Below are 26,445 nucleotides of genomic sequence, written 5' to 3' on the forward strand. Positions count from 1 at the left end.
GAAACGTGGACATTGTAATGGTCCTCAAATGCACATACAGTTTTCACCAGCGCATGAATGCAGATGCAACCAAAACAGAGGAGAAGTCATATTTTCCTCTCACAGAGGATGCATGCATGAGTGTTGCTATATTACACCACAGTGGAGGACAGAGGGAGGGGGGTGGAGAGAGGGAGAGAGAGGGAGAGAGAGAGAGAGAGAGAGAGAGAGAGAATGTCTCCTTATGCTGGATTGTGTCGACTGATTCTGTCCCATATGGAAAGCAGAACACGCATGTGCGCACACACTACAAGTGTTTGTGATTGCTACTAGATGTGTTGGGATAGTGGTGCCTTTGATGGTGCTGACACACAGCAGCCTGTTGTGAACAGAAGGACCAGGGGTGAGGCTGAATATCCCTGGTCATCCCTTCGGTTCAGCCTGATATCTGGACCACATCTGCCATATTGGCACCAGTATAAAAATCTGATTTAAAAATTAACATTGTGAGTCCTGTGTTCTATCTCTTCTGTGTCAGTCTTTTTGTCTGAGGGTTTGATGCTGACTAGGATGACTCACTCAGCTCCGCTAGTTTACATGACAAAATACAAAACAGCTGCAAGGCAAAGGATGGACGACAATGTTTGCAAATTTTTGACATCTGGTTATTAATCAGCTATAAATAATTATAATATGAAATATTGCAACAAACAAACAAAGATACAAGTGCAGCGTATGATCTGGTGGGAGAAGGGAATATGTTTTGGTACAAGAGGTGAATATATTCTGGAACGAGAGGGGAACATGTTCCGGTATGAGACGTGAATATGTTCTGCTCCAAGAGGGGAATATATTCTGGTGTGAGAGGTGACCATGTTCTGGTGTGAGAGGGAAACATGTTATGGCGGAAGAGGGAAGTATGTTCTGGTATGCTAGGTGACCATGTCCTGGTGGAAGGATGGCATATTTTTCAATGTAAAAGCGGAACATGTTCTGATATGATAGGAGAATAAGCTCTAGTTCAAGAATGGAACTTGTTCCGGTCCAAGAGGGAAATGTGTTCTGGTTCATGGGCTGCTGTTTTGAAATAATCCATACAAATACTCTTCCAGACACCCCTGCATTATTGTTGATGTTGATGTTGTAGATTGTAGTCCGTGTGGCCCTCATAAGCCAGCACCACCTGAGACTGTCTCGGTTGCTGACACAAGGCTCACCTTGTCTCCAACCAAACTATGTGTCTTTATTCAATCAGGCACACTGGAATGGGGGATGAGAGGGATTTGTTTGGGGCTCTGTGTTTGTCATTGGGATAGCACTGTTCAGTGTTTCAGCAGTGGCTCCTTCTGAAATCCTTCTGTACATGCCAGGAAGTTAAAGGTAGGCTTTTGGTTACTCTTTATGATTAGGAGGCGAATCATAAGTGATGCTTGCCGTCTGTGCTATTCCAAGAATGAATGATTGCAGGAGGTATTACAGATTCTGTGATAAACATTTATCCTCAGTTAAAGGGCCAGTGTGCAGGACATGGCGATATGCTCATGTCCCTGCTTTCCTATGATCCTGTCCTTTGTTTTCAACTTTGACATCTTACGCCAATTTCAAGCATGTAAAAGCGTTAACATGTAACAGTTATAAAACATCATGTGTCAATACGACAAAAACAAGAGCATGACAAAACAAGAGCGTGACAAGGCAAGAGCAGGGGTAATCAAACCTTGGTGATTTTATTACCAGTTGAATGTGAAGCTCAGCTGCAGTGTGTGTGTGTGTGTGTGTGTGTGTGTGTGTGTGTGTGTGTGTGTGTGTGTGCGCATGCATGAGCAGGCGTGAACATATGCACTCACTCAGTGGGGTGCCCGAAATAACACAACGGACTGATGGCTGACCAAGGCAGGGAGGGGTCCAAGTTATTACAGTATCTCACTCTCTATTAGATTTAATCTCATTCAGGGGCCAAACACTGATGTCAGTGTTGACTTTTATACCACCAAGCCAAAATCATCAAAGCAAAAATGTGAGTGAACACACACTGCGGATGTGAATGAGTTATAACACACACTGTAATCATCCATCATATCATCGCACATCACTCCAGCACATACTCCCTTTCAATCGCCCTATAAGACTACCCAATAAGAGTCTCCAATAAGAGTCTCATCAAGCACAAATCCTCCTGCTGGATTTCTCCACTGCAGTTGGCTGGGTCACATGGTCTCCCTCCTGAGAAACCACCTTTCTAAACCAACCTGTCTCTTGTTTGCCGACCCAGCAAAGAGAGTTGGTTCCAGATGAGTTCTACAGGGGGTTTGGGTTCACGTTAGCATGTCACAACCTATGACCATGTGTGGCCATGTGCTGCATCCAGTGCTTAAATGAAGACTTTTAATTGGCTGCCAAGCTCAATACCAGAGCTGACACAAGTGCCCTGCACTGTTTTGAGCATTCATATCCCTGCGTGCTGGTGTTTCTTTGTCACACTGTGGTCACACTAGCTAACTGGCTGGCTTCTTTGCCACTGCGTTGTGTCTTCTGTACTTGAAAGACCTGCGGCTGGAAGCTAACAGGGGCTGAGTCATGTCGAAAAGTAATCAAAGGTCTAACAAAATGGTTTGGAAATATAAGATTACCTATCCCCTAACTGAGATGAAGTCACGTGATCTCTGCGGGTTGGGAGGGGGGTTGGGGTTATTTACACAATAGCAAAATACAAACTCTTTTCTAAATACATAGAAGATGAACTTCCGCTAAGGAGGTCATGGTGGCAAATTGCCGTTGGGTCTTCTGCTTGAAATGACAAAAAGCAAATCTGATACTACAAAGCGGACCACCGCCGCAACATGCTGTTACATCACCAGGATAAAGCATGCAGGCTATACTGTAGGTTGCAGTGATGAGTATGTGGGTGCCTGTAAGTAAGTAAGTAGAGTTTATTTTTATTGCACCTTTCACAGATACAAAATCACAAATCCCCCAAAAAATCTTAAAACTTATTTTCGAGTCTTATTAATAGTTATTTAAAAAAAAAAGAGGAAAGGAAAAAGGAAAATACCATCTTTGTTTTTCCTTGCATAGATTTCATTTTCTTCTTCTACTGCAAATCCAGCTGTTCTGGAGACAGTTTGAAGGCATCTCAACAGATCCAGACACAGAAATTTTATCTACATTCCTGGCAAATCTCGTGGCTATATGAAGCACACAGGCTGGAGTTGAAACTTTCACTTTTGTCACAATTGTGCACGGGACACTCATGTTTTCCAAGGCAGTTGGATACTGGATTCTTGACACTGGAATTAACTTTCAGTCTACTGCATCACCTAAGAAGCAGTGCTTCCCAGATCCCAGTTCCCCCCTCAAACATACCACAGTAAACCCCCCTGATCATGTATTCATTAGCAAACAGCACACGTGTGCCCTGCGGTACGGAGCCAGTTACAGGAACATGACGGTGATTATCCTTCAGGGAAATACACTTTAACAAGATCCGCCATGCTGCGGTTCTCCCATACTGGTGGGATTGAAAGGTGAGCTGGGACGTTATTCTTCCTCGCCACACTGACCCCTCCCTCAGGCTCATGTTCCTCACTGGAAAAGTGCAGCAGAGAAGAAGAAAAACACATGAGTGGGTAAAGTCAGCATGAATCCTCCTCCTCCTCCTCTGGTGGCAGATGGGATAGTGAAGTTAAAGTGGCTCCTGCTTGCCCCCAGGGGTGGGGGGTGGGGATGGATTTTTTGTATTGATTTATTTTAGGCCTGGGCAGTATAATGATAGCAAAATGTAGCCACTTCTACAAAACAAAACAAAATGTTCAGTCGAGTAATGATAGTTTTGTAATGACTTAATACAGTCTGCCATTAAAATATATAAAAATTAGACACTAGCAAGAGAGATAAATGAAACTTTTCCTCATTATCTTTATTAAAATTGGTCATAAACCATTACAGATATGTATTGACATCAACTGAAACAAAACATGTCATTTCAATGTGTGTTTTCATCAAAATCATCAAGCCCTAATTTCTTAGCAAGTTAATAGTACAAAATCCACCTGTTAAAACTGGCCCTGAACTGACCTACCACTAAGACCCACCCATGAAGGCGCATGAGCCATTCACACTTCATAGCTGCAACACAACACACTCACACATCCTGAGTTCATAACATCATGGACAGCCATAAGAAGTATTGTGACCTGCAGCTGGTTTTATATGTTTAAAAACTGTAATATGATGTTCATTGAGTAAACACAGTTAAAGAGATTGGGGCAGGATAGGATAGGCAATTTAAAAGCAGCACGCGAAGGTCATTTTGTCTTGTCATAATGTTGTATTCTTAAAAGGTGTAGAACTAGTTACTGGGAGATATTGAGTCACTGTGGTGGGAGTAAGTAGTCCAGCAGCTGTGGGCAAAATTCACTCTGCTGCTAACCAAAGCTAGTAACAAACGGTGAATCAATCAACTGTCCTGCACTGCAACTTCCATCCACCCATCCATCAATTTTCTTCTGCTTATTCCTATTAAGGGTCGTGGGGGGGCTGGAGCCTAGAACAGCGGCTTTCGGGTGAGAGGCGGGGTTCACCCTGGACAGGTCGCCAGTCCATTGAAGGGCCAACACATAGAGACAGACAACCATTCACACTCACATTCACACCTACAGTCAATTTAGAGAATCAATCAGCCTAGTCCCCAAATTGCATGTCTTTGGACTGTGGGAGGAAGCTGGAGTACTAGAGAGACTCCACACAGGCAAAGGGAGAAAATGGAGACTCCACACAGAAAGATACTGTGCCCAAGCCGAGACTCAAACCCTGTACCTTCTTGCTGTGTGGCAACAGTGCCAACCACTGCACCACCGTGCCGCCTGCATTGCAACTGATACTAAGGAAATTAACATTGCCTTGTTACACAGGGCTTCACATTTCAACTCACTGCTAATTTGCTGGCAGCTGTTGGTTTGGAAGTACGTTGCGCTAGCTTGTTCCGATCATCCACCAACTTGCAAAAAAACCCAAAACATCGTTTTAGGGAAATTTGTTGATATATGAGTTATTTACAAGTGTTCATTCAAAGAACACAATGGAGCTGCTTTAGTTTATGATCCATATTTGTCAAAACTTGTCATTTTCTGTGTCAGTTGCTACTAGCTATCTAGCTAGGTCAAAGAAAAGAACATTTTCTGTTTCTACATTGAAAATGGCAAAAACACAGAAGGTGTGGAGAATGCTGCTTGAAGTAATCACCCAGTTAGTACTGATATCTGTAACATGGAGACTAGCCATCCTCTAAGTTGAACACATTCATCTACCCAGGTTAACCTCACCACATTATCAGGATATTTCTCAGAGTGTGTTACAGGATATGATTCATTTGCACATAGCCATATTAATCACTTCAATAACTTAATCCGAAACGTGTCTTCAGACATGTTTGTTTTTAACTGCGTGTCCGTGACATGGAACACTTGGCCCTTAAACTGCATTAAACAAAAGTTTACAAAAGGAGAAGAGATCAGGAGGAGGAACCTGCTTGTGACAGCATACAGACAGAAGAGGAGGTGGGATGGAGGGACGGTGGATATAAAGAGGGTAATCATGCTCATTCAGGTTATATTACATGTCAGTGGAGAATATCAGAAACATTAATTTTCCTGTTTTTCCTTGACCCTTACTATTTCTTTGGTAATTCACATAAAGGAATGCCTCTGAATGATGGTGTGAAACATGTCACGTCTTCAGAAAATGGTTCATGAGAGTTGGGTGTAGATTAAAAAACTAACAAATTGAAACATTCATGATGACGCATGTGAGTCTGAGGTGAAGTTGGTATGAAACCGAATTAAAAAAAAAATCTTTTTGTTCTCTGAATGTGATAAATCCTAAAGGGACGTGAATGCATCATAATATCATATCCATGCAGGCAGTTTTCGGGGTGAGGGATCGAGGCAGATTGGGGGAGGAGCGAGGGGAGAAGAGAGAGAGTGAGGAGGAGGAGGAGGAGGAGGAGAGAAAGAGATCCGCAGGAAAAAGTCCCAGAGAGAGAGACGCCACAGAGACCGGCCCGGTAGAAACAGAGGTCACCGGAATCAGAAAAGGCACAAAGCGCGAGCCCGTGTGTGTTTTTGTGTGTTTGTGCGTGCGTGTTTTTGTGTGCACGCGTGCAGCGTCCGTTGGAGGAGTCGATGACACTGGCCCGACGATGAGGAGCGAGCCTGTCCTGTTCACCTTCAGCAGGGGTGAGTAGTCCGGTCCGGAGCGTTTCACGTTTCCTCATGAACGCGTGTTCTCTCTTGCGCACGCACGCGTGAGTGTGTGTTGGGGGGGGGGGGGGATCCTGTCACGAGCTGCTGCTCAGTTCTGACTTTCTGTGAACGGCATTGCTGAGTTGTTTCAGGTCGTTCCTTTCATTGAAGCTTTGATAATCATAGTTTACTCCTTCGTCTGTATTGAATAGCCCTGCTTGTCGCGCACGCGCTCACTATGGTGAAACTTTAGCGCGCACACTCGCGACTCCCGGGTGATGAATCCGCATGCACGTGCGCAGAGGTAACGGCCTTCATACATTGAGAGAGGCATCGAGTTGAGACGTGTCGGTGCAGTCCGCGGGGAGGGGGTGGGGGGGACGGTGTCAGTCCAGTTTCTGGTCCGTTGGCTCGTGTTTTTGTGGTTTGGTCTTCTTGCCAACTCTGTACGGTCATCAATGCGCGTGCGTCTCTCGCAGCCGGACCCTTTGTCATTATGAGTGACGACCTTTGACCTTTGGAGGGTCTTTGCAGAGCCTTAGTGAAAAATAGCATCTCCGGATTGCCTCGCTTCTGAAACCCCAATTGCGGGATACAGGGAGGAATTTTATTCCGAACGTTGAAGTGGGCGTGTCATCCCAAACATGGAGGCTCGTGATTCAGTGGATGAGTTTTCAGCGAGGACGTAGACTGTGGCTCCCATTGCTCTGTTTCTAATTGGAGGTTGGATAAAGATCGTTTTCAGGAGCTAGGAAGGAAGGAGGGAGAATCTCACTTCCTCTCCATCTCAGTTTTAGAGCTGCATGTACACCGTGGAGATTCTGGTTTAGGTGTTTTGTTTGTTACCTGGGGAATGTAGACCCTTGGACCAGGATCCTGGGGAGTAAGCACTTTATGATTTTAGTTTGAGTTCTGATAAACATCAGATTTAGTTTGTTTTTTTTCTTTTTGTTTCTGTTCTTTCAAATGTGGTTATTAAACACTTGTGACAAAGATCTGTAATGGAGGCAGGATAATTTATAGTTAACAATAAACTAGGGTTGTGCAATAGTTTCATTTTCCCAAACAGAACATTTTCTAACTGATTTGTCTGGTGACTGATATTTACTAATGTTTTGTTGTAAAAACAATGTCATTCACTTTGTGTGTATTGAAAAGCACATGTAAAACTCATAAATTTTTAATGAAAATGAACAGAGACTTGAGCAAAACAAAATAAATATCAGCCATCAGATAAATACTGGTATTGTCTTGCATTCCTAAAACAAATGTTATCATCTTTGGTGCACTGAGGAGTAACAAAAATTCCCCAAATACTTCCAAAGTCTTAATACTCATCAAGACAGACATAACGAAACAAGTAAATTGTAGAATACCTTACTTTTTTGTCATGAAGGCACATTCTGGGAAATGGTAGAATACTTTGAGCAGACAGGAGAGAATCAACACTAGTAATCTTGAGTTCCATCATGAATCTTTCTGACAAGCTTAACTACTCTGAGTCTGCGTGGCTGCATGTTATCAGAATGATAAGTGGAATATTCGTCTTCCTTTTTCATGTAAAGATTTTCGTCTGAATATTGTCATTATCTGAATTCAAACAAAAAAAATAGAATAATAGATCATGGAATATTGTGTGCCTGTAAACATTGTCAGTGACTTAGTTCCACCATTTCATTCTACTACAGCAACAATGTGACAGGATAGTACAGCTCACTGGTTCAGTTGGAATTAGTCATTTTGTGGGTACTGCGGCAGACTACGTGTGTCCACTGATGTAGCATGCTGTTGAAAGCTCGCTAGTGAATGAATGTCAAGATGCATGGTTTTGTATGTTTTACTTGTTACCTCTGTGCATCAGGTTTGAAAGACATGAACCTCTATCTGAAAAAAAGTGGCTGCAGCAGTGTCTTAGTTCCAAAGTGTCTTCACAGATTTCTGCCACAAACCTGCAGAACTTGAAGCATCTTTGGCTCAGATAGATCAACAGATAGACAGACAGACAGATAGATAGATAGATAGATAGATAGATTGATAGATAGATAGATACTTAATTGATCCCAGAGGGAAATTCAGTACCAGAGGCAGCACCAATATCAGTCGGTAATGGAGCAGAACTGACCTCCAGCTCAGTGTTCAACCTATCATCTTAAATGCTGGGCTCACTTTCAAAGCAAGAGGAGGTTGCTAACATAAGCTTGGCAGTTATTGCTTGGTTATTCTTTCACGGCCTGCTGTTATGCAACTGAATTCCTTTGTTTTATATCATTGTGGCCCTAATAACAAGTCTGGTTCTTATTACTTTATCGTTGCTAGACAACAATCACAGATACATCAACAACACATATATTGAAGCTCCAGGGAAAGATGAAATAAGATGCTGCTGAGAATGAGAACTGATGTTACTGCTAGCTAGCTTCAGAGCGACCACTATACTCACTAAGTTAAACCTGCAGATATAAACAGCCAGGTTTTGTTACCCATTGGGCTTAGGTTTGAGTTAATACTAACAAGTTTCCTATCATTATCCAGGGATGACAACACAAACACTCCATATCTGTTCTTTGTCCTCTTCTAGCGTTCAACGAGCTCCTATAGTACCAGGACCTCTGCTGGCAGCTGCAGGGTATCAGGTAGCCCGGCCGTGTGTCTCTGCCCGGCATCTGGCAAGCTCCTGACAGACATCCATTGTATTGTGTTGTAATCACATTTCAGGCGCACATGAGACGAGTGCAGCAGATTTTTAGCTTTGGATTTGGAAGTTGAAGACAATGATGCTAGTTTACCAAGTTTTGGTGGCATTTTATTTTTATATGCATCATTCTTTTCTTTCTAAAGCTGGAGGCCTTGAAGAGCTCTTACCTATAGCTAAAAATGATAGTGACAATAGCATTGTGGTCCAATTAAAAGGTCAGCTCTGATTTAGATCTTCTTGCCGAACGCACTAAACATCATCATGGGGAAAACGGAAGAGGTGTAAAGCTGAGTTGTGGTGATGTCCTTGGTGTGGTTCCTTTATAGTCTAACAGTTGCATGTCAAGCCATGGTATTAACACTTCAAAAATCATGAAAGTGGCGTTCATTGGTGGAGATCATATAGCTGATCAAAATGTCTCATCAAATTTTGCTCTCCAAAGAGCTGTTTTTCTGCAATAATGCAAATGTAATAATCCTATCAGTTTTTGATGGAGAAAACCCAGGTACACGTAACTTCCCATTGGACTACAAAAATACCTCATTCCTTCCATGCTAACTTCCCTTTGGACTACAAAAATACCTCATTCCTTCCATGCTAACTTCCCTTTGGACTACAAAAAAACCTCTCATCCCTGTCATCCTAACCTCACGTTGGACTACAAAAATACCTCATCACTAAGAGTGCTCTACCCTCGAGGAGAGCATACTTGTGTTGTAGACTTGGCTTTGTTTTTATCTCACTTTAGCTGCTGGTTGTTTTGGGAGAAATAGACTGACAGAGTCACTGGTCCAATTGAGGAAGTCCTCTCCCACTTCCTTATGTTGGGGGTAAAAATGCAAAGTGTTTACGGCCATTTATTATTGCAGATTTCCTCACAAAACCCAGAGTCGACCAGCATTTAATTGGGGTGTGTGTGATGTGGGCAGAATGGGTACATGGTGTCACCGTTCTGGCCCACTTGTCCCATTTGGTTCTGCTTTAGAGCCGGGGGTCCCATCCCCCCCCCCCCCCCCCCGCCTGGTTCAGAAAGCCCGCACGCCCAGTGATGATTGAAGTTTAAAAGCTTTCATGTGTCAGATGCATGAGGAGCCCTCCTCCTTTTTTGGTGGCAGGGGGAAGATGTATCCCAGAAATAGAGAGGAGAGATGAGGAGAAATGAGTTAGTAATCTCTCTGTCCTTTGCTCCAGAGCTGGCCTGTCAGTAAACTTGCATGCAGGAACACAGACTTTAATTTCAAGCTGACTAATCCCACCCTCCCATCCTTCCCTTGTGTCAGTATCCATCTGGATAAACACAGAGAGAACTGAGGGGATCTTGGGCCAAACTATTCAGTATTCACAATATCATGCCAGATAGCACCGTTTCATTTGGCTTCAACACAGCTGGCGGACAGCCTGCTGGTTCACCCTCATCAACCAAGCATTTACCCCTGGTCTCTAAAATTTAAAACTATACAGTCCTGTTAAGCCGTGGTTGATGGTTACCTTGGTAACTTGGGTCCATTTCTGATTAGGCCAAAACAAGCCTCTTTAATAAGCTTATAGAATAAGCTTGTTAGCTACTCTGTTTTAGCTAGGGCAGCTTATGTAGTGCTGCTAATATGTGACAGGTTACAAGTGATACTCCTGAAGAGATGACATCTGTGTAAGGGCACACAAGTGGGCCTGGAAGTAGTATGTGCATATATTATGCAGCCTTTAGTGTGAGTTTGTGTACTCTGCTGCTTTATGTTGATGTCCCATGAGTTGGGCCACAACCTCAAATCCATCCATCCATTCATCCATCCATTTTCTACGGCTTAGCCTGTTAAGGGCGGGCTGGAGCCTATCCCAGCAGCCTTGGGGGAGAAGCAGGGTTCACTATACAGATTGCCAGTCTGTCCCAGGGCCAACACACATACACAAACAACCATTTGCTCTCACAGCCACACCTACAGTCAATTTAGAGTATCAATCAGCCTAGTCCCCTCTTGCATGTCTTTGTACTGTGGGAGGAAGCCGGAGTACCTGAAGAGAACCCATGCAGGCACAGGGAGAACATGGAGACTCCACACAGAAAAGATCTCATGCTCAAGCCGGGGCTCAAACCCGGAACCTCCCCCCAAAGGCAGCTGGGATAGGCTCCAGTCCCCCTGCCCCTTAATGGATAAGCAGTATAGAAAACGGGTGGATATTTTAATGCATTTTGAAGTAATGCACCAGAGGTTGACAGAGACAAAAAATTCTTGAGTTAATGTGCAAAAACGGAAGACTGAAACTGTTACAGAGATGTGTGATGTCACCTATAGTGCCATCTTCTGACAGCAAAAAGTCTTTTTTATCTGTTCCAAAACCAGCTGATGGAAACAGCTAATTTCCTTTTTTGCAACAATTCTACAGTTACCCGAACCATTAAACAATTCAATGGAAACACTGTCTGAGCCCCGCCCCTGATGAATCTTTACCACTGTACTTCCACTCTTGACGGCGCTGTTCAGCATCGCACTTTTTCTATTCGTATTGCTCCAGCAGACCCCAATAAGTATTTTTTCAAATAAATTCCAGAATATTAATCGTAGCATTTAACCGCACAGATCATCATCCTAATGAATCCCAGAGCTGCAAGGACCCTCCTGAGCAACCGACGCCCTCACCCCATCTCCCTCAACTGGCCTGTGGTTTTGAGACGAGCACCCTCTAATTACCTTCTTAAGAGAGATACCAGAGGAGCGTCATCACAGACAATCGCCGCCTGCTGTATATCCCTCCATCGTGAACCCTCCCCGTCTCCTGCTCTGGCATTTGTAGCTGTATATTTGCGGTGAGGATGACATCTGCTCAGCGGTTGAACCACCTGTACTGTTTGATAGCCATCAGTGCCGCTCTGTGATGTTGGCCTGGCATGTCCACTGGAATGAAGAAAACACACAGACCTCATAATTACAGAGCTGAGAAATGACAGCTTGTCTTTCATCATAAACTAATGCAGCATTGCCCGCCCTCTGATCTCTTCATAACTCTCCCTCTCTCTCTTGGAGTCGGTCCAAGTCGAGGCTTTACATACTTTTTACGACTGCGTATATTGCACCACTTTCACAGCTTTTCACTAGCACAGTTCACAAAGGACTTTACAATAGCCTGGTTTCCATCTCAGCATGGAGCGAAACTTTTGAAAGTTTGCAAAAAAGATGCAATCACATAATTTCATGAACTAGAGTATTTTTTCCCCTATTTTCTGATGCGATACTTAAAAATGTGCATGAAAACAGGACGATAAAAGTCCAGTTGTTGACTACTATCTTATTAAATGAACAAAATCTAAATGAATTAACAAATCAGGTTAATAATCAGGGTATTTGGTAATTTGAGTTTGTAATGTTATCAAAGAAGCTTGAATGTCCCAATACGTATAGCTGAGCAAACATTTGTGTGTGTGTGTGTGTGTGTGTGTGTGTGTGTGTGGAGGCAGATCCAAACCTGAAAGCTTGTCAAACACTAAGACTAAACACAAACCTGTATGTTACAAGAAATACCTGAAACAAAACAAAACCTTACACACACACACACACACACACACACACACACACACACACACACACACACACACATATGCTGAGCAGGATGGTGTCGGTTAGTGTGGTTAGTGTGCTGTCAATCACAACAGCTGTATTCTGGGAAGAGGAGGAGATCACCCCCCCCCCCCCCCCCCCCCATGGTTAAGCATTTTTGCACCAAGAACAAGTTGTCTGTGTCTCAAGTTCTCTGTGTGACCTACACATGACCCTGGTCCCTCATACACACTAACACAAACACACACACACATATATACGCACACTCAGTATGTACAGTAAAATCCTCTTTGTTCTGAGTGTGAATACCTCAGTGTTTATCCTTACACCTTGCCTTCATGTTTGTTTGTGTGGGTGTGTGTGTGCATTTATGTTTATACTTTTTATACACAATTGAACATATTTATGAAATGTATGTTTTGCAGGAGCCGATTTATGTAGAGAGAGACTTAACAGAGAAGTGAATTTGGGAGTACAGTGTTGTGAAAAAGGTTGGGCCTGGAGACAGTTGAATGACAGGTGGAAAATTAGACAAAGACAGCAAGGAGAAAGGAAGGAGAGGAGGTGTAGTAGAGCAGCAGTGGGTGGGTTGTTTGCACGAACCTCGCTCTCAGGCCTTGTTTGAGGGTGCTCCTTTGGGCTCCGTGCCTCTCTGGCTTTGGTGATGTGGAGATCTCACTGTTAATGACACACATGCAGAGATAGAATTCATCTCGCCCTGCCCTGTGTGAGCTGTATGTGAGAGTCAACGCTTTGCTGTCCTCAATGAGGACCCCAATAAGGTGAATGAGGTGATGCTGCACTCCTTTGTTGATAAATGTAGATTAAAGGAAAAGGTCTGGCTTGTAAATTACTTTGCAGTGTTGTCCGACATTCTATTAGAACTCTGCAAAGTGACACGGTATAGACCTTTTAAATTCATCTATTCGACTTGACACACAGGAAGCTCATGCCAAGAAACTGTCGGTTTTGCAATGACACAACCTTACACTAATGGCAGAATATCTTCATAAAGGCGTCTTTGTCAATTTTATTATTGAAATCAAACAGATCATTAAATCCATAGCAACTAGTGTAACTTTCTGTGAATGTGTGAGCTAATTTTTCACAATTTGGTGAAAAAGTGATACCGGAGTAGTTTACAATATTGTGATATAATGGTATTGTGAGTCTACTTGCTTTATTTATCAAGAAAAATTCAACCAAGTGTAAACTAACATGTAAGAATACAAAAATGTTAATAGCATTTCTGCAACATTTGTGAAGCGCTGCTCAAAATTTATAAAAAAAAATGTTGCTATGTTATTGCACAAAACTATTTTTATTCTATCCATCCATCCATCCATCCATCCATTTTGTACCGCTTATCCTGTTAAGGGTCGCGGGGGGGCTGGAGTCTATCCCAGCAGCCTTTGGGCAAGAGGCGGGGTTCACCCTGGACAGGTCACCAGTGCATCACAGGGCCAACACATAGAGACAGACAACCATTCACTCTGAGTCACACCTACAGTCAATTTAGAGTCTGGATTAACCTGGTCCCCTCTTGATGTCTTTGGACTGTGGGAGGAACCTGGAGTACCAAAGAGAACATGAAGACTCACACAGAAAGATCCCATGCCTGAGCCAGGGCTCGAACCCTGAACCTTCTTGCTGTGAAGTGACAGCGCTAACCACTGCTCCACCGTGCAGCCAATTTTTTTTCTATGCAAACAAAATATTCAAACATGTAGTGAGTATGATAGAAATCCATTAAAACTATTGGGTGCTATAGCTATAGGTCAGCTTCTGTAAGTGGTCATTGTGAGAATTCCTTTCTAGAGGAAAGAGGAAACTGGGTCATGTTCTCTGTGTTTGAAATTGATGTTGTCAACAACAGTTTGGTTGCATATCTGCTATTTAATAAAAATCCGCTGTCTTGCCAGAAGAAAAATCAGGAATTGTGCTGAGCTGTCGACGAGGTCAACAAAACAGACATGCTCAGATCATCTGGATGGAATAATGGTTTGTTTACAACATGCCGTGTTGTGTCTCTGTCCCTGTAAATTCTCAGTTGTTATACATGTTTTGAGGGGCACAAAACAATATGTCTGTAATCTGTAGCTGGAAGCTTAAATATCACAGGTAGCGTGACGCAACAATAAACCAAACTTTATTCAACAATACACCCAAAAGTACCCCAATGTTCTCATCTGTGAAGATGAACACAATGATCATGATGTGTTGTCCATCTGAGCTCTACACCACCTTTCTCTGTCTACCCTCCCTCCCTCTCTCCACACCTCCCTCTCTCTACACCTCCTTCTGCTGTAGGATAATCACATTATGGGAAGAATTTATGACAGAGTGTGTATTCAGCCTCCAACAGTCAAACCTCTCCTGTAGCTATGAACATGAATTATCCTGAACTCGACAGAACAGTTTTTTCTCCACCACGTGCCAGCGACCAGCCGTCTGCCGGGTCATCGCAGATACCTGTGTAACGGGTAGAGTGAATAACAATCACATGTGCAGTTCAGGAGGTTTAAAGATAAAAAGGTACATCATACCAGGTATCGAGTGTACAAATCCAGTCATGTTGGTACATTCTAATCCCAAAGCCGAGTCCAAGACATGTAGCCAGGCAGATGGCTGGGGGAGAAGGGAAGCAGCTAAGTCAAATTTGTGCATCCTGTCATCTCAGACCTCAGACCTGGGCTGCACATCTTCCAGGTGTCAACGAAGCAGTTGCTGAGTTTGACATCGAATCACAGATTAAACATACAAATGAGACCCTCACATCTAATCGGACCTCTGCCCTTTAATTCAGTTAGATTAACAGTTGTTAAGATTATCTCATAATTTGAATTGAATGATTTTGAAAAGGTATTTAGATTGTGATTATTTTGACTGACATTGCAAACACGATATGCTTTGCAATATTAGGGAATGTCCATTTTTACATCAATATTCTCTTATTTTCTTGACAAACCCGTTCAAATGTTTATGGTGCAATTTTTGTGGGAAACTGTAGAATATGATAGAAAGACAGGATGTCTCTGCAGTGCCAAAATATTTTATTTAAATGACATTTTTGGCAATGAATTAGCCTTAATCAAATATTCCTGTAATTTTAAAATTGCAGTAGCCTATATTTTAATTAAATTTCAATTTCAAAGGTTGCTGCTAAACTGAGGACTGAAACGAGCGTATATTTTTCATGACCATTCAATGTGCTGATGCTTTCTTCCAAGACAAAGTTAGAGGTAAATTAGTGCACTGAATAGCTTCTCACCCATGTTAAATATGTTGTTAGCACATACTTATGTTGATAGTATATGCATTTTTTTTCTGCTTTCCAGCATGATGTCATCACCTTTGATATAATCAGGTGTTTGCAGAAGCTTGATTTGCACTAAAACAGAGCGATGGTGTGAAAACATGCGCAGAGCAAGGCGGCCCTGAGTCACGCTTACAAACTCAACGCGATGTTATCTGTATCACAACAAGAGCTCTCAGTGAGAAGCCGAGGTGTGTGTGTGTGTGTGTGTGTGTGTGTGTGTGTGTGTGTGTGTGTGTGTGTGTGTGTATGCATATGTGTGTGCTCATGTCCGTAAACTTCTCACATTCACATCTATATTTGGTTCTGCTGGTCTTGTTTGGCTCTTGGATGTTGGAGATGTGTTGCTCCATAATTCAGCCTTGACACATCCTTCAGGTGGGTTGCCAGATCTGTGTTTGCAAAGCAGATCGGAGCCTGCTGCAGCTTGACAGACAGACTCAAAAGTTTTGTGTTCCATCTTAATACCTGCCAGCCTACATTTCTTAGCTTTCTTTAGCTTTTGTTCAGTGTCTGTTTCACATTGAATCAGAAACACCACTTTGACCCAAAATGTCTGTGAACATCCATCACTGATGCCCTGGTACAAAACTATTTTTGTTGGAAAGGTTGTTGCCAAGTTGTCGGCATGGTGGTGCGGTGGTTAGCACTGTTGCCTCACAGCAAGAAGGTTCCAGGTTCGAGCCCCGGCCTGGGGCACGGGATCTTTCTGTGTGGAGTTTGCATATTTCGTGGGTTCTTTCCGGGTACTCTGGCTTCCTCCCACAGTCCAAAGACATGCAAATGGAGACTAGGCTGAGTGAATACTCTAAATTGACTGTAGGCATGGTTGTTTGTCTCTATGTGTTGGCCCTGCAATGGACTGGTGACCTGTCCAGGGTGAACCCCGCCTCTCACCCAAAGGCTGCTGGAATAGACTCCAGCCCCCCCGTGACCCTTAACAGGATAAGTGGTAGAAACTGGATGGATGGATGGATGGATGGATGGAGGTCAAGTTGTGCTGGTAGGCTTCACCTTGCTGTGATGAATCCTTCATGAGTAATTCAACTGAGAGGAATTTGGACATAAATTGTGTTTGTAGGGCTCTAAGGCCTAAACTGATCTTCCCCAAAATGTATAGGTTCCTCCTGGGTCCATGCAGCACGCTTTCTTGAAAATCAGTCATTAAGGTTCTCCGTTCTCCTGCTGACAGACAAGCCAACCAACCGTCAGCACCGATCACATGATCTAAATGACAGCACTCAGAAGTACACGGACTGATCACAACATCCTTCCACCCTGGGGTTTGACGACTGCCTGTCTGTTAGCAGGATTTTGCAGAAAGTTACACATTTTCATGAAAAAATTTTGAGAATGATCTGAACATTTTCTGTCAAGTTCATGAATTTCTCTTGAAATATTACACATACAGAATATAGAATATATCCAGACATAACTTTTGTTGCCACTTTGCATCTGCACTTTCAAACTGACTTTCGAGTGGATGAGGTTAACCTGTGTTCAGATATTGGAAGCTGTATCAGCAGCATAGAGTTACGACGAGCTCATCAGATATTAAGTGAGAGGACCTTAAGTCAAACTGATTGATTGAGAGATCATGTTTTATATAACCGCAACTGTACTTTTTGGAGTGTAATTTAAGACCTTGGTTTCATTTGACTGTTGCTAGTCTTATTTTCATGTAGGTGGTTCCTATTTGATGGCATGCGGTCGCCATGGAAAGTGATGGGTACTTCTTACTGTTAGATTTAAACGATTGCTTTCAACAATCTCTCTGATCATCTAGCTGTTCTGAGTTCTGCCTCTGTAATCTCTGTCTGCAGGTACAAAATTATGGATTGTTAGTGTGTGCTCAGGGTGCGTATATGAGGCTAACATGAATTGATTGTATCTTTCTTGCAGCGATGGAGGAGCTGGTGTGTGAGCTTCGTCTGTTCCTGGACCTGCTTGACCGGGAATACCTGAGCGCCGGGGTCCGAGAGAAGAAAATGCACCTCTCAAATATCCTCCACAGAGTCCTTGCTGACAAAGGTGAGACTGCAAACTGTGCAACCACATGTTTGTTAAACATTTAAAAGGGAGCATTGAAATAAAATAAAATTGGCTTTAGAATCAATCCCTGTGGTACACCACAGGTCAGAGGTGTGCGGGCTTTGTGATCAACAAAGACAAAAACTCAGTTAGATTAATAAAAGGAAAACCACATTAGTGCCAAACCAGTGAATCTTAAAATATAAATCAGAATCTTAAAATATAAAGCAGAGTTTCATGTAGTGTCAAAGGGGGTGGGTGAGGTCATCCTTTACAAACAAATAAAGGCTGGTCTAAATTCATGGCCTGGAAAAAAGAAACAAAACAGAAAGAAGATTGACTCTGCTCACATTCCTCTTGGGCTCTGGTCTATTCACTGCCATTGTGTACACCATCTCCATGCTCATCACACATATCCCATCAACCATGCTTTGATGTTTAGGGGTCCATAACCCCACTACAGAAGCAGGTCAAGAAACGTTCATCTAAGATTTGAACAAATGTAATCAAACAGGGTGAGTCAGACATAAAGGCTCCTTATTCATGCAACCCCCCATACCCCACACCCCCCAAACTGAGGTGAATAAAAGCTCCTGCTCCCACTTGAGGAAATATGATAGACTTTTGTTTTATGTTGCCCTCTATAAGTCTCTTTGTTCCTCCACCCAGAGCCATCATTCAAGTCAGAGATCCACAATGGTCTGCCGGCCCCACCTCAGATGCCCCTCCCTGAGATCCCTCACCCCTGGCTGGTAAGACTACCTCACCCATAACTCCATGACCTTAGTGACTCTTCTTCCCAGTAACAGTTCTGACTTGGAAACGCAGGGTACCAATCTAATACTGTTACTGTCTTTTTCCAGCTCATCCATGTATGTCTTTGTCTTTTTCCTTCCATTCCTCTCATCTATGTGTGCTTGTCAGTATCAGAGCAGATGCCTCTGATGAAAAGCAGGTGGCTGTGATGCCTTGCAAAGCTTCCTAACCATAACAATAAGCCACAACACCTTGTTCTACATCCTTACAGACACAAACACACACACACACACACACACACACACACACACACACACACACACACATGCATTGAAGCAAAAGGCCTTACAATGCAGTTTGTAATTAGAAGCAGTCCACCGCCTCCTCCGGTGACCCGGTGTGCGTCTGCAAATCACAGCCAAGGTTTTCCCGGAAAAATAGAGAAAAGTCTCTTTCTATGCTCAGGCATGTGTTCTTTGAGATTTGTTCACCCTGTAATCAAGACTGCTTCTCTCGCAGGCTGAAAGTTTAGAAACAAACCTCGTGACCACCGGCCCCTGTCAACTTTTGTCTCTGATAAACAAAACACACAACACAAGAAGAAACAACTAAGATGGGCCGTCATCACATAAGGATGAAGTTACACTTCATAGCTACATTATATTTTACCAATATCTCATGTCTTAGATATTTATCCATGTGTATTAAACCAGTTTTCCACAAAATTTGCTGCAAGACTTTTTGAAACTTGCAACATCTTGTAAAGCGCTTGTCTAAAATCTGCACTGCTGCAACCAAATAAATTAGCAGGAATTACTCAAGAAATCAGTTTTTTGACATAAAGAACAAATAAGTGCCAGATAATAGGAAAATTAATTAAGCCTAAACAAATTTCAGAGAAACTATAGCCAATCGTCTGTAGTGAAATATTAATAAGTTAGTGAGGAAATTATATTTTCTTTCAGATGGATGATTCAAGTGGCTTAAAAAAAAATACAGAGTGTAAATGCTAAACATTAATTTTTCTACTAAAACCAAGAAAATCAACATGGTCCAAGCTCATGGACTCAAATCACTACAACAGTAAAACAAGTATTCATACAGCCTCAATAAAACATTCTCCAAATCACAAATGTCCCAAAAAACCTCAGTAAAGTACAATTCACATAAATAAACTGGATGGAAACTTTGCTACCGTCTTTTATTTTCCTTCAGATCTGTCTCTCTTTCTCTTTCTGTTGCACTGAAATTAGCCTTCGTCACAATTCCTCGCTGACCTCGACTAGAGGAAGAAAAAAATAATCTTTGTCTGCTCCCTCTCAGCCTGCAGGAATGGTCAAAGATGGGGGGATGGAGAAGAGTGAGAGAGAGAGGGAGGAGACGGCAAAGACAAAGGAGTGAGCTAGAAACTAGACTCAACACTGTTGTCGTGCATGATATGCAGCTAATTTGTGGGCTGTTTAGTACAGTTTCTAAGGGTGAGTCAGGCGTTAAATAAATGAGAGAGAACTAGTGGAAGAATGAAGAGACGCTGCAGGCCACAGTCTGTTTGTGAGCCTTCGAGGCTGAGCGGTGAGCCAAACCAACCCTCTCTACAAGACTGAGAGGCTGCGGCTTGAGCACCAACATCAATGCGCCTTAAACTCAAAGCATGTGGCAGCCATTCTAATGACTCACACTCATCCAAGGATTTCAGTTGTAACGAACAGATAATTGTTAATCAATCAAACATTTAAAAAAAATAGCATGGGTGTAATAGCATTTACGCAATGTTCTGCTCCTGTATGAAAATAAGGAGTAAGTGATTAAGTAATGATAAGTTGACAAAACGTCACTTAAATCTTTACCTCTTGAGGATTTATCATTTTTTAACCATTACTGCAAAAACAATGTCACTGCCTCCTCTTCAGAAACCAAGGTAAAGATTTGAAGTGCAGATAGTTCTTCAGAGGTCGATACTTAATCAATTGATCTCAATCAGTGATTTTTTTTTGTCATTCTTTTATTCATTTATTTTGCTAGTTTAACAATCTGCCTCTACCTCCTCCTCAACTAAGTATTCCACAAGTGATTACAGTGTTGTCTACTGAGCAAAGGAACAATTGCTTCATTTAGGCCCTTCAGAATCCTCCTAGATGTGAACACAACCTCAGGATTTTCTGTTTTCTTGACCATTTAAAAGGGGCAATATGACATATTGTTGATATGTGTGTGGCACTTTGAGCTTCCCGATCTCTCAGCTCCTCACAAACGCACTGACATGGAAATGGACCTTGATGGAGCTCCCAAAAAATAGGAGCTGAGGAATTATTTCTGCTCTGCACCTTATTGGTCTTAGTCTATTAGTAGAAAGTTGAATATTTCCTCGTCAGGCTAACAATTTTCTCCCGCATATATACGCCTCAATTGGTCCCCAACTGGCCAAGTGTCGAGTCACAGTGTTAAACCTGGAAATCAACAGGGATGCTGCTCACAAAAGGTGAACCAGAAAATTGTGATTGCAGTCAGTTGTCAGAGGATCTTACGCCACCTACTGTTCAGGACATGCTTTAGAGAATTTGTCCATTCCTCACTGTTATTGTATACTAGGACAAGGACAGTATTCCAGTTAAATTCCCTAATGGAGCTTTAGCTGGACTTCAACTGGGCATGTAAATACACTGTTTCCTACAAATTGTGGGAAAATTAGGCTTAAGGGTAATGAGATTCATCCCCCAGTAGGCTGCATTTACTGGAATGATTTGTAGTAGTATCCTATACAGTGTTTCCCTCATTATATTCAATCATTCATATTGACCTTTGACCCCTGAAATCAGGGGGAGCTTGCAATTGATTTGTGGTTGGTTTCAGAATCATCAATATTGCCTCCACCTTTAATCTTTATAGCAATAAGAGTTATTATATCCTCAAGTTAAATATTTGTTATCTGTACTGTGTCATAATGATGTGTTTTCTTGTCATTTGTCAAGAACTATATTTCCAGATGAGAATACTACTGAAATGAAAGTGTACCTTTGTGTCCCTAATTCTTAAAGGGGGGGGGGGGGGGGGAGTCCTAAGTGGTGCAAACAAGTGTGATGGCTTTACAAAATATAGAGAGAAGCAAAAGTGAAAATAATTGCAACAAATAAATATACAAGCAGCAAAACAACACACAACAAACATCCATCTAAAAAAACAATTATGCTAGCATAGCTTTGCTGTTGTGGGACAAAAAGCTAAAATATTGCGGGGGGGGTGTAATCAAGTCAAGTCAAGTCAATTTTATTTGTGTAGCGCCAAATCACAACAAAAGTTACCTCATGACACTTTACAAGTAGAGCAGGTCCAGTACCACGCTCCTTCAATGAATTTACACCCAACAATTCTCCATCAGCAAGCACATCCTGCAACAGCGGTGACGAAAACCTTCCTTTTAACAGGCAGGAACGTCAAGCAGATCCAGGCTCAATGGGGACGGCCTTCTGCTTTGACTGGTTGGGGGGAAAGAGAGCAGGAGAGCGGGGCAGAGACAAAGACAGATAATGGAGGAAGACAAGTATCAGAAGGAAAGAGTGGGACAGAGATAAAGAGAGAGAGAAGGGAAGAGACTGATGGACAGACGGGGACGTGAGCAGGTGGAGCTATGGGTAGCTTGTGCCTCTTCAGGTCTGCAGCCTCCTTCAGCAGCACCCAGGATCTGGGATGAGGGGAGCCCAAAGGCTCCGGCGAAGAGCATGTTAGCATGGTGTAGCTAACATCACACCATAGCGAAAAATAAACAGATTTAACAATATGAACGCTGCAAGTAACGATTATTTTAATAATCGATTAAGCTTTCAATTACATCCATCCATCGTCTTCTGCTTATTCCTATTAAGGGTCGCGGGGGGGCTGGAGCCTATCCCAGCTGCTATGGGCGAGAGGCGGGGTTCACCCTGGACGGATCCATCGCAGGGCCAACACATATAGACAGACAAACATTCACACTCACAGCCACATCTATGGTCAATTTAGAGTATCAATCAGCCTCGTCCCCAATTGCATGTCTTTGGATGGTGGGAAGAATCCAGAGTACCAGAGAGATCCCACGCAGGCACAGGGAGAACATGGAGACTCACAAAGAAAGATCACGTGTCCGAGCAGGGACTCGAACCCGGAACCTTCTTGCTGTGAGGCAAGAGTGCTAACCACTGCTCCCCCGTGCAGCCTTAAGCTTTCAATTATTTTTTCAATTAATCGATGAATTGGAAAAAAAACAAAGAAGCATTAATTTCCAGCCCTTTACTCAAAAACAGAACTGACAATGCAAATTCAAAGTGCAGAAAATCTTCAGAAAGTGCACAAACAGGTTGCTCTTTGAACATTTGGACTAACACAGAAAACATAAACATGCATGATTTGCATATATATATTATATTTATATAATTTATATTTTACACCAGTGCAAAAGCATAAGATTTAAGTTAAAAACAGTTATGAACTGGGGTTGAAAGGTGTGTATACTGCTTTTAATTTGTCCATGGGATAATGAAGTATTGATTTTCAGCTGGAGTTGAAGATTATTAGTGGAAGCTGGTGCAATATTTCTTTGCACTTTTCAGAAAATTAAAATTTGAAGCTTATTCATTAAATTATTACCATCATTGTAGTAAGTTCAAGTATAGTTTATTTATACACCACATTTAGACACAGCTTGAGCTGAGTAAGTGCTATACACTTGCTAGCTGGCTGGCAGAGTGCCAGCCGGCATGCCAGATCTGTTAACATGGGTGCTGAAAGCAAACTCAGTGTGTCCCCGGGGTTAGCTTGCCATTGAACTCCCTCCCTCCTCAGAAAGGACTCCGGTATGTTTACGTTTCAGGTGCTGAATCATAACCGTGATGCTCCCTTGCCGTGTCATTTTTACATAGCTTGCAGCTAACACACTTTCATGATTTATTGAGCATGAAATGCTCCCAGACTTTGGACGACTTCAGTCGTACTGGTTTCTCCACCTCGACATGATTCAAAACAACAAATTCTCCTGTACCTCCGCTCCGCCCTCAACTCAACTCAAACAGCTCCGGGACTTTGTGAGTAACATAATTGTCGCGTGACACAACGAATCCATAATGAGATTTGTTGCCAATACTTTTAATAATTGATTTTTATTGATTTTATCAATTAATTGTTGCAGCCCTAATTGACTCACACGCACACACTCACACCACTTGACCCATCAAACAGACATACACTTTGCCCCATGAGACACACAAGGTTGATGGCTAGCAGATGGTTAACGTTGGTGTCTGTGGTACTTTTTACTTTTGGAAACTAAAGTCCCCATGGAGTACATCATCTTCCAATTGTTCTAGAAGTGTATCAAAGCTTCTTCCCCCAATCTTTGGGATGTTGTTCATGGGCGTTCTCCTCTACCAGGAATTGTCATTTTCTTTCCTGCCAGTCCCAAAACATGGCATGCATTAGGGCAGATCCTGTCCACAGTCTCACACATGGACATCTGGCTCGTACCAGGATGAGCTCTCTAACACAGTAGCACCTTCTGTCTTGGAGGCCCAGTAGTCCTATCATGAAGTCAGACAGGAGGACTCAGTCGGCAAGCCTTATGTCACGACATGCATCTCCAATGAGAACAATGTAGCTCTTTGAACAGTGTGGGGGTCCGGGGGGGTGGGGGGTCTACACAGGAGAGGATGTTTGTGAGGGTGGGTGGGGGGTTGGCCTTCCTCTTCTCCTCCTTCCACTCTGTGGACACACTTCCTTAACATCCACGCTATTACGCATGAAAATAAATATGTAATACAAGTGGTCTAACAATGTTTAACCGTCAAAACACACCTCTTTCATTGTCCACCCCACTGAGGTTGATGTCAGTAACAATTATAGTAAGATTGTTACTGTGTTCATTCCATTGTTGAGGATGATAAAAATGTGTAAAGACACGCACAGTACTTGGAGACCTTGTCCTCAGATGTCTCCTCCTAGAACTCAAGGTCTGGGATTGAAGTTGATAGAATAATTGTTTATTTGCACTAAACAATAGCCATCGCAAATTCTTCATATACGTTCACAACCCAACCAGCAAGCAAATATTTGACAACTCTTTCAGAACCAATTCTCTCCTTATTCCAGTCAGGTCAATGTTGCATCATGGGTATGGTCCATGCAAGTCTTCACTGCGGCTCAGCTCGGAGAAAATGTGGACCCGTCTTCTAGTTCAGACACAAATGATTTCCATCTGTGTTGATGTTGGAGCGTGATGCCATCTCCTTCACCCCTCTCCCACCCTTCTTCCTCTCCTCCCTCGCCTTCCTCCCCTCCTCCCTTGCCTTCCTGCTACAAAACCCTGTTTTGCTCGGCAAGTTAGCCATTAACTATTTCACACACATTGAGGCATGTTGCATCAAACAGGAATCATGGTGCATCATGTTTGTTTGTTTGTTGCATCAGTCATTTAGAATACAGCTAGTAATGTTTGTCTGTCTTGGACACTCTATTTGGAATTCATTTCCTCTCTTTTTTCATCTTGAATCAGACAACCCCCCCCCCCCCCCCGCCTCAGGCACTTTCAAAGACAAGTATGCATCTGAACCCAGCTTTTTTTATTCAGCTCTTCCCCTTGCTCATATACATTCAAAGGTATCATTAGTGGTCAGGAGTGATCTATGCTCTTTGAACCCACCATGTTCTCACAGCATTTCTTACCTTCTGCAAGTCATTGCCTCGTCTGTGCTCTAGAAAAACAGCCTTGAATTTGGGATGAACAGGCCGGCTGTATTTTGCCAAACCAAATATTTTCTAGCCTAAAGGAGAAGCAGTGTTGCAAGTGAATGTGTCACTGTGCTGTGTCAAGTTGCAGAGTGTGAGTGTGTGACTTTGTGCTTGTGTGTGTGCACACAGCATGAGTTGGCGAGCAATCAGACAGTTTCGTGTTGAATCAGTTGTGTAGTTCATGGCAGGTTTTGGCCTCTCTTTGGTCCTGATGAATCTCTTTTCAAGTTTCTCCTAATTCCTCTGTGAGCTTCCCCGAGTGTTTCACTTAGTCCACCACACCAAAGCCTTCAGTGACCTCAACACTGTTGTGTCATTGACTCCAGACAGGAAATCAGTATGTTTCACACATCATATTTGGAGGCTTCACATTTGTCACTGTGGCAACCAAACAAGTAGCGTTGATTAAGTATCAAGTGCAGTGACACATGCTCATATCACAGTTGATTCTAAGAGCCAGAAGTGTTTCCGTCAGCTTCTACTAACACTCTTTGGAAAAAAATTCCCACTGAGAAAATGGAGCTTGCATGGAAAACCTATTTCACAACGTTTTTCCCTCACTCAAGTGCTTTTGAACATTTTTTTCTTCTTTTTTTAACAATACCAGAACTTTTTTCCCTAACACATGATGTGATCTAAGTGCCTTAATGAAGCTCTGAAGGAAGCTACCCCTGATTGAGAACTAATACAGATTTAGGGACTGGTATTTGTGACATGATCAATCCAAACATTTCAATAAGTTAAAAACTGCAACTTGGAAGAGATAAAAGATGGGAGCCTGATGTTTGGGGGTGGAAAGCAAGCCTGTATCAGAAGGCTGCAGATGGGGGACATGGCAACAGAGGTGTCAGAAGTCAAAAAACGACTACTTAAACAGTCACCTTTCTCATTACATTTAGAACAATTAAAATACAACTTAAACTGTACATTTCCTCGTCAGGCTAACAATTTTCTCCCGCATATATACGCCTCAATTGGTCCCCAACTGGCCAAGTGTCGAGTCACAGTGTTAAACCTGGAAATCAACAGGGATGCTGCTCACAAAAGGTGAACCAGAAAATTGTGATTGCAGTCAGTTGTCAGAGGATCTTACGCCACCTACTGTTCAGGACATGTTTAAGAGAA

The 26,445-nt window shown here is 42.7% G+C and overlaps 1 protein-coding gene across 4 annotated transcripts in view; it reads left to right on the forward strand.

Annotated features, from left to right (window-relative positions):
* Window positions 1-26,445, forward strand: part of afap1 (actin filament associated protein 1) — a 98,423-nt gene that overhangs the window by 35,019 nt on the left and 36,959 nt on the right. For 2 of the 4 annotated variants that reach the window (XM_086197538.1, XM_086197539.1), the window contains exons 1-3: window positions 5,983-6,212; window positions 17,683-17,811; window positions 18,481-18,563. In XM_086197538.1, the coding sequence (XP_086053664.1) occupies window positions 6,176-6,212; window positions 17,683-17,811; window positions 18,481-18,563 (249 nt within the window). In that variant the 5' untranslated portion in view covers window positions 5,983-6,175. Of the gene's footprint in view, window positions 1-5,982; window positions 6,213-17,682; window positions 17,812-18,480; window positions 18,564-26,445 lie in introns of those variants that run through there. The other 2 variants (XM_086197542.1, XM_086197541.1) reach the window with 2 other exon arrangements.

Source organism: Aulostomus chinensis, chromosome 24 (assembly GCF_037954235.1).
Source record: "Aulostomus chinensis isolate RoL2024-O1b breed Wild chromosome 24, RoL_Achi_v1.0, whole genome shotgun sequence".
In the NCBI taxonomy this organism is placed as follows: domain Eukaryota; kingdom Metazoa; phylum Chordata; class Actinopteri; order Syngnathiformes; family Aulostomidae; genus Aulostomus; species Aulostomus chinensis.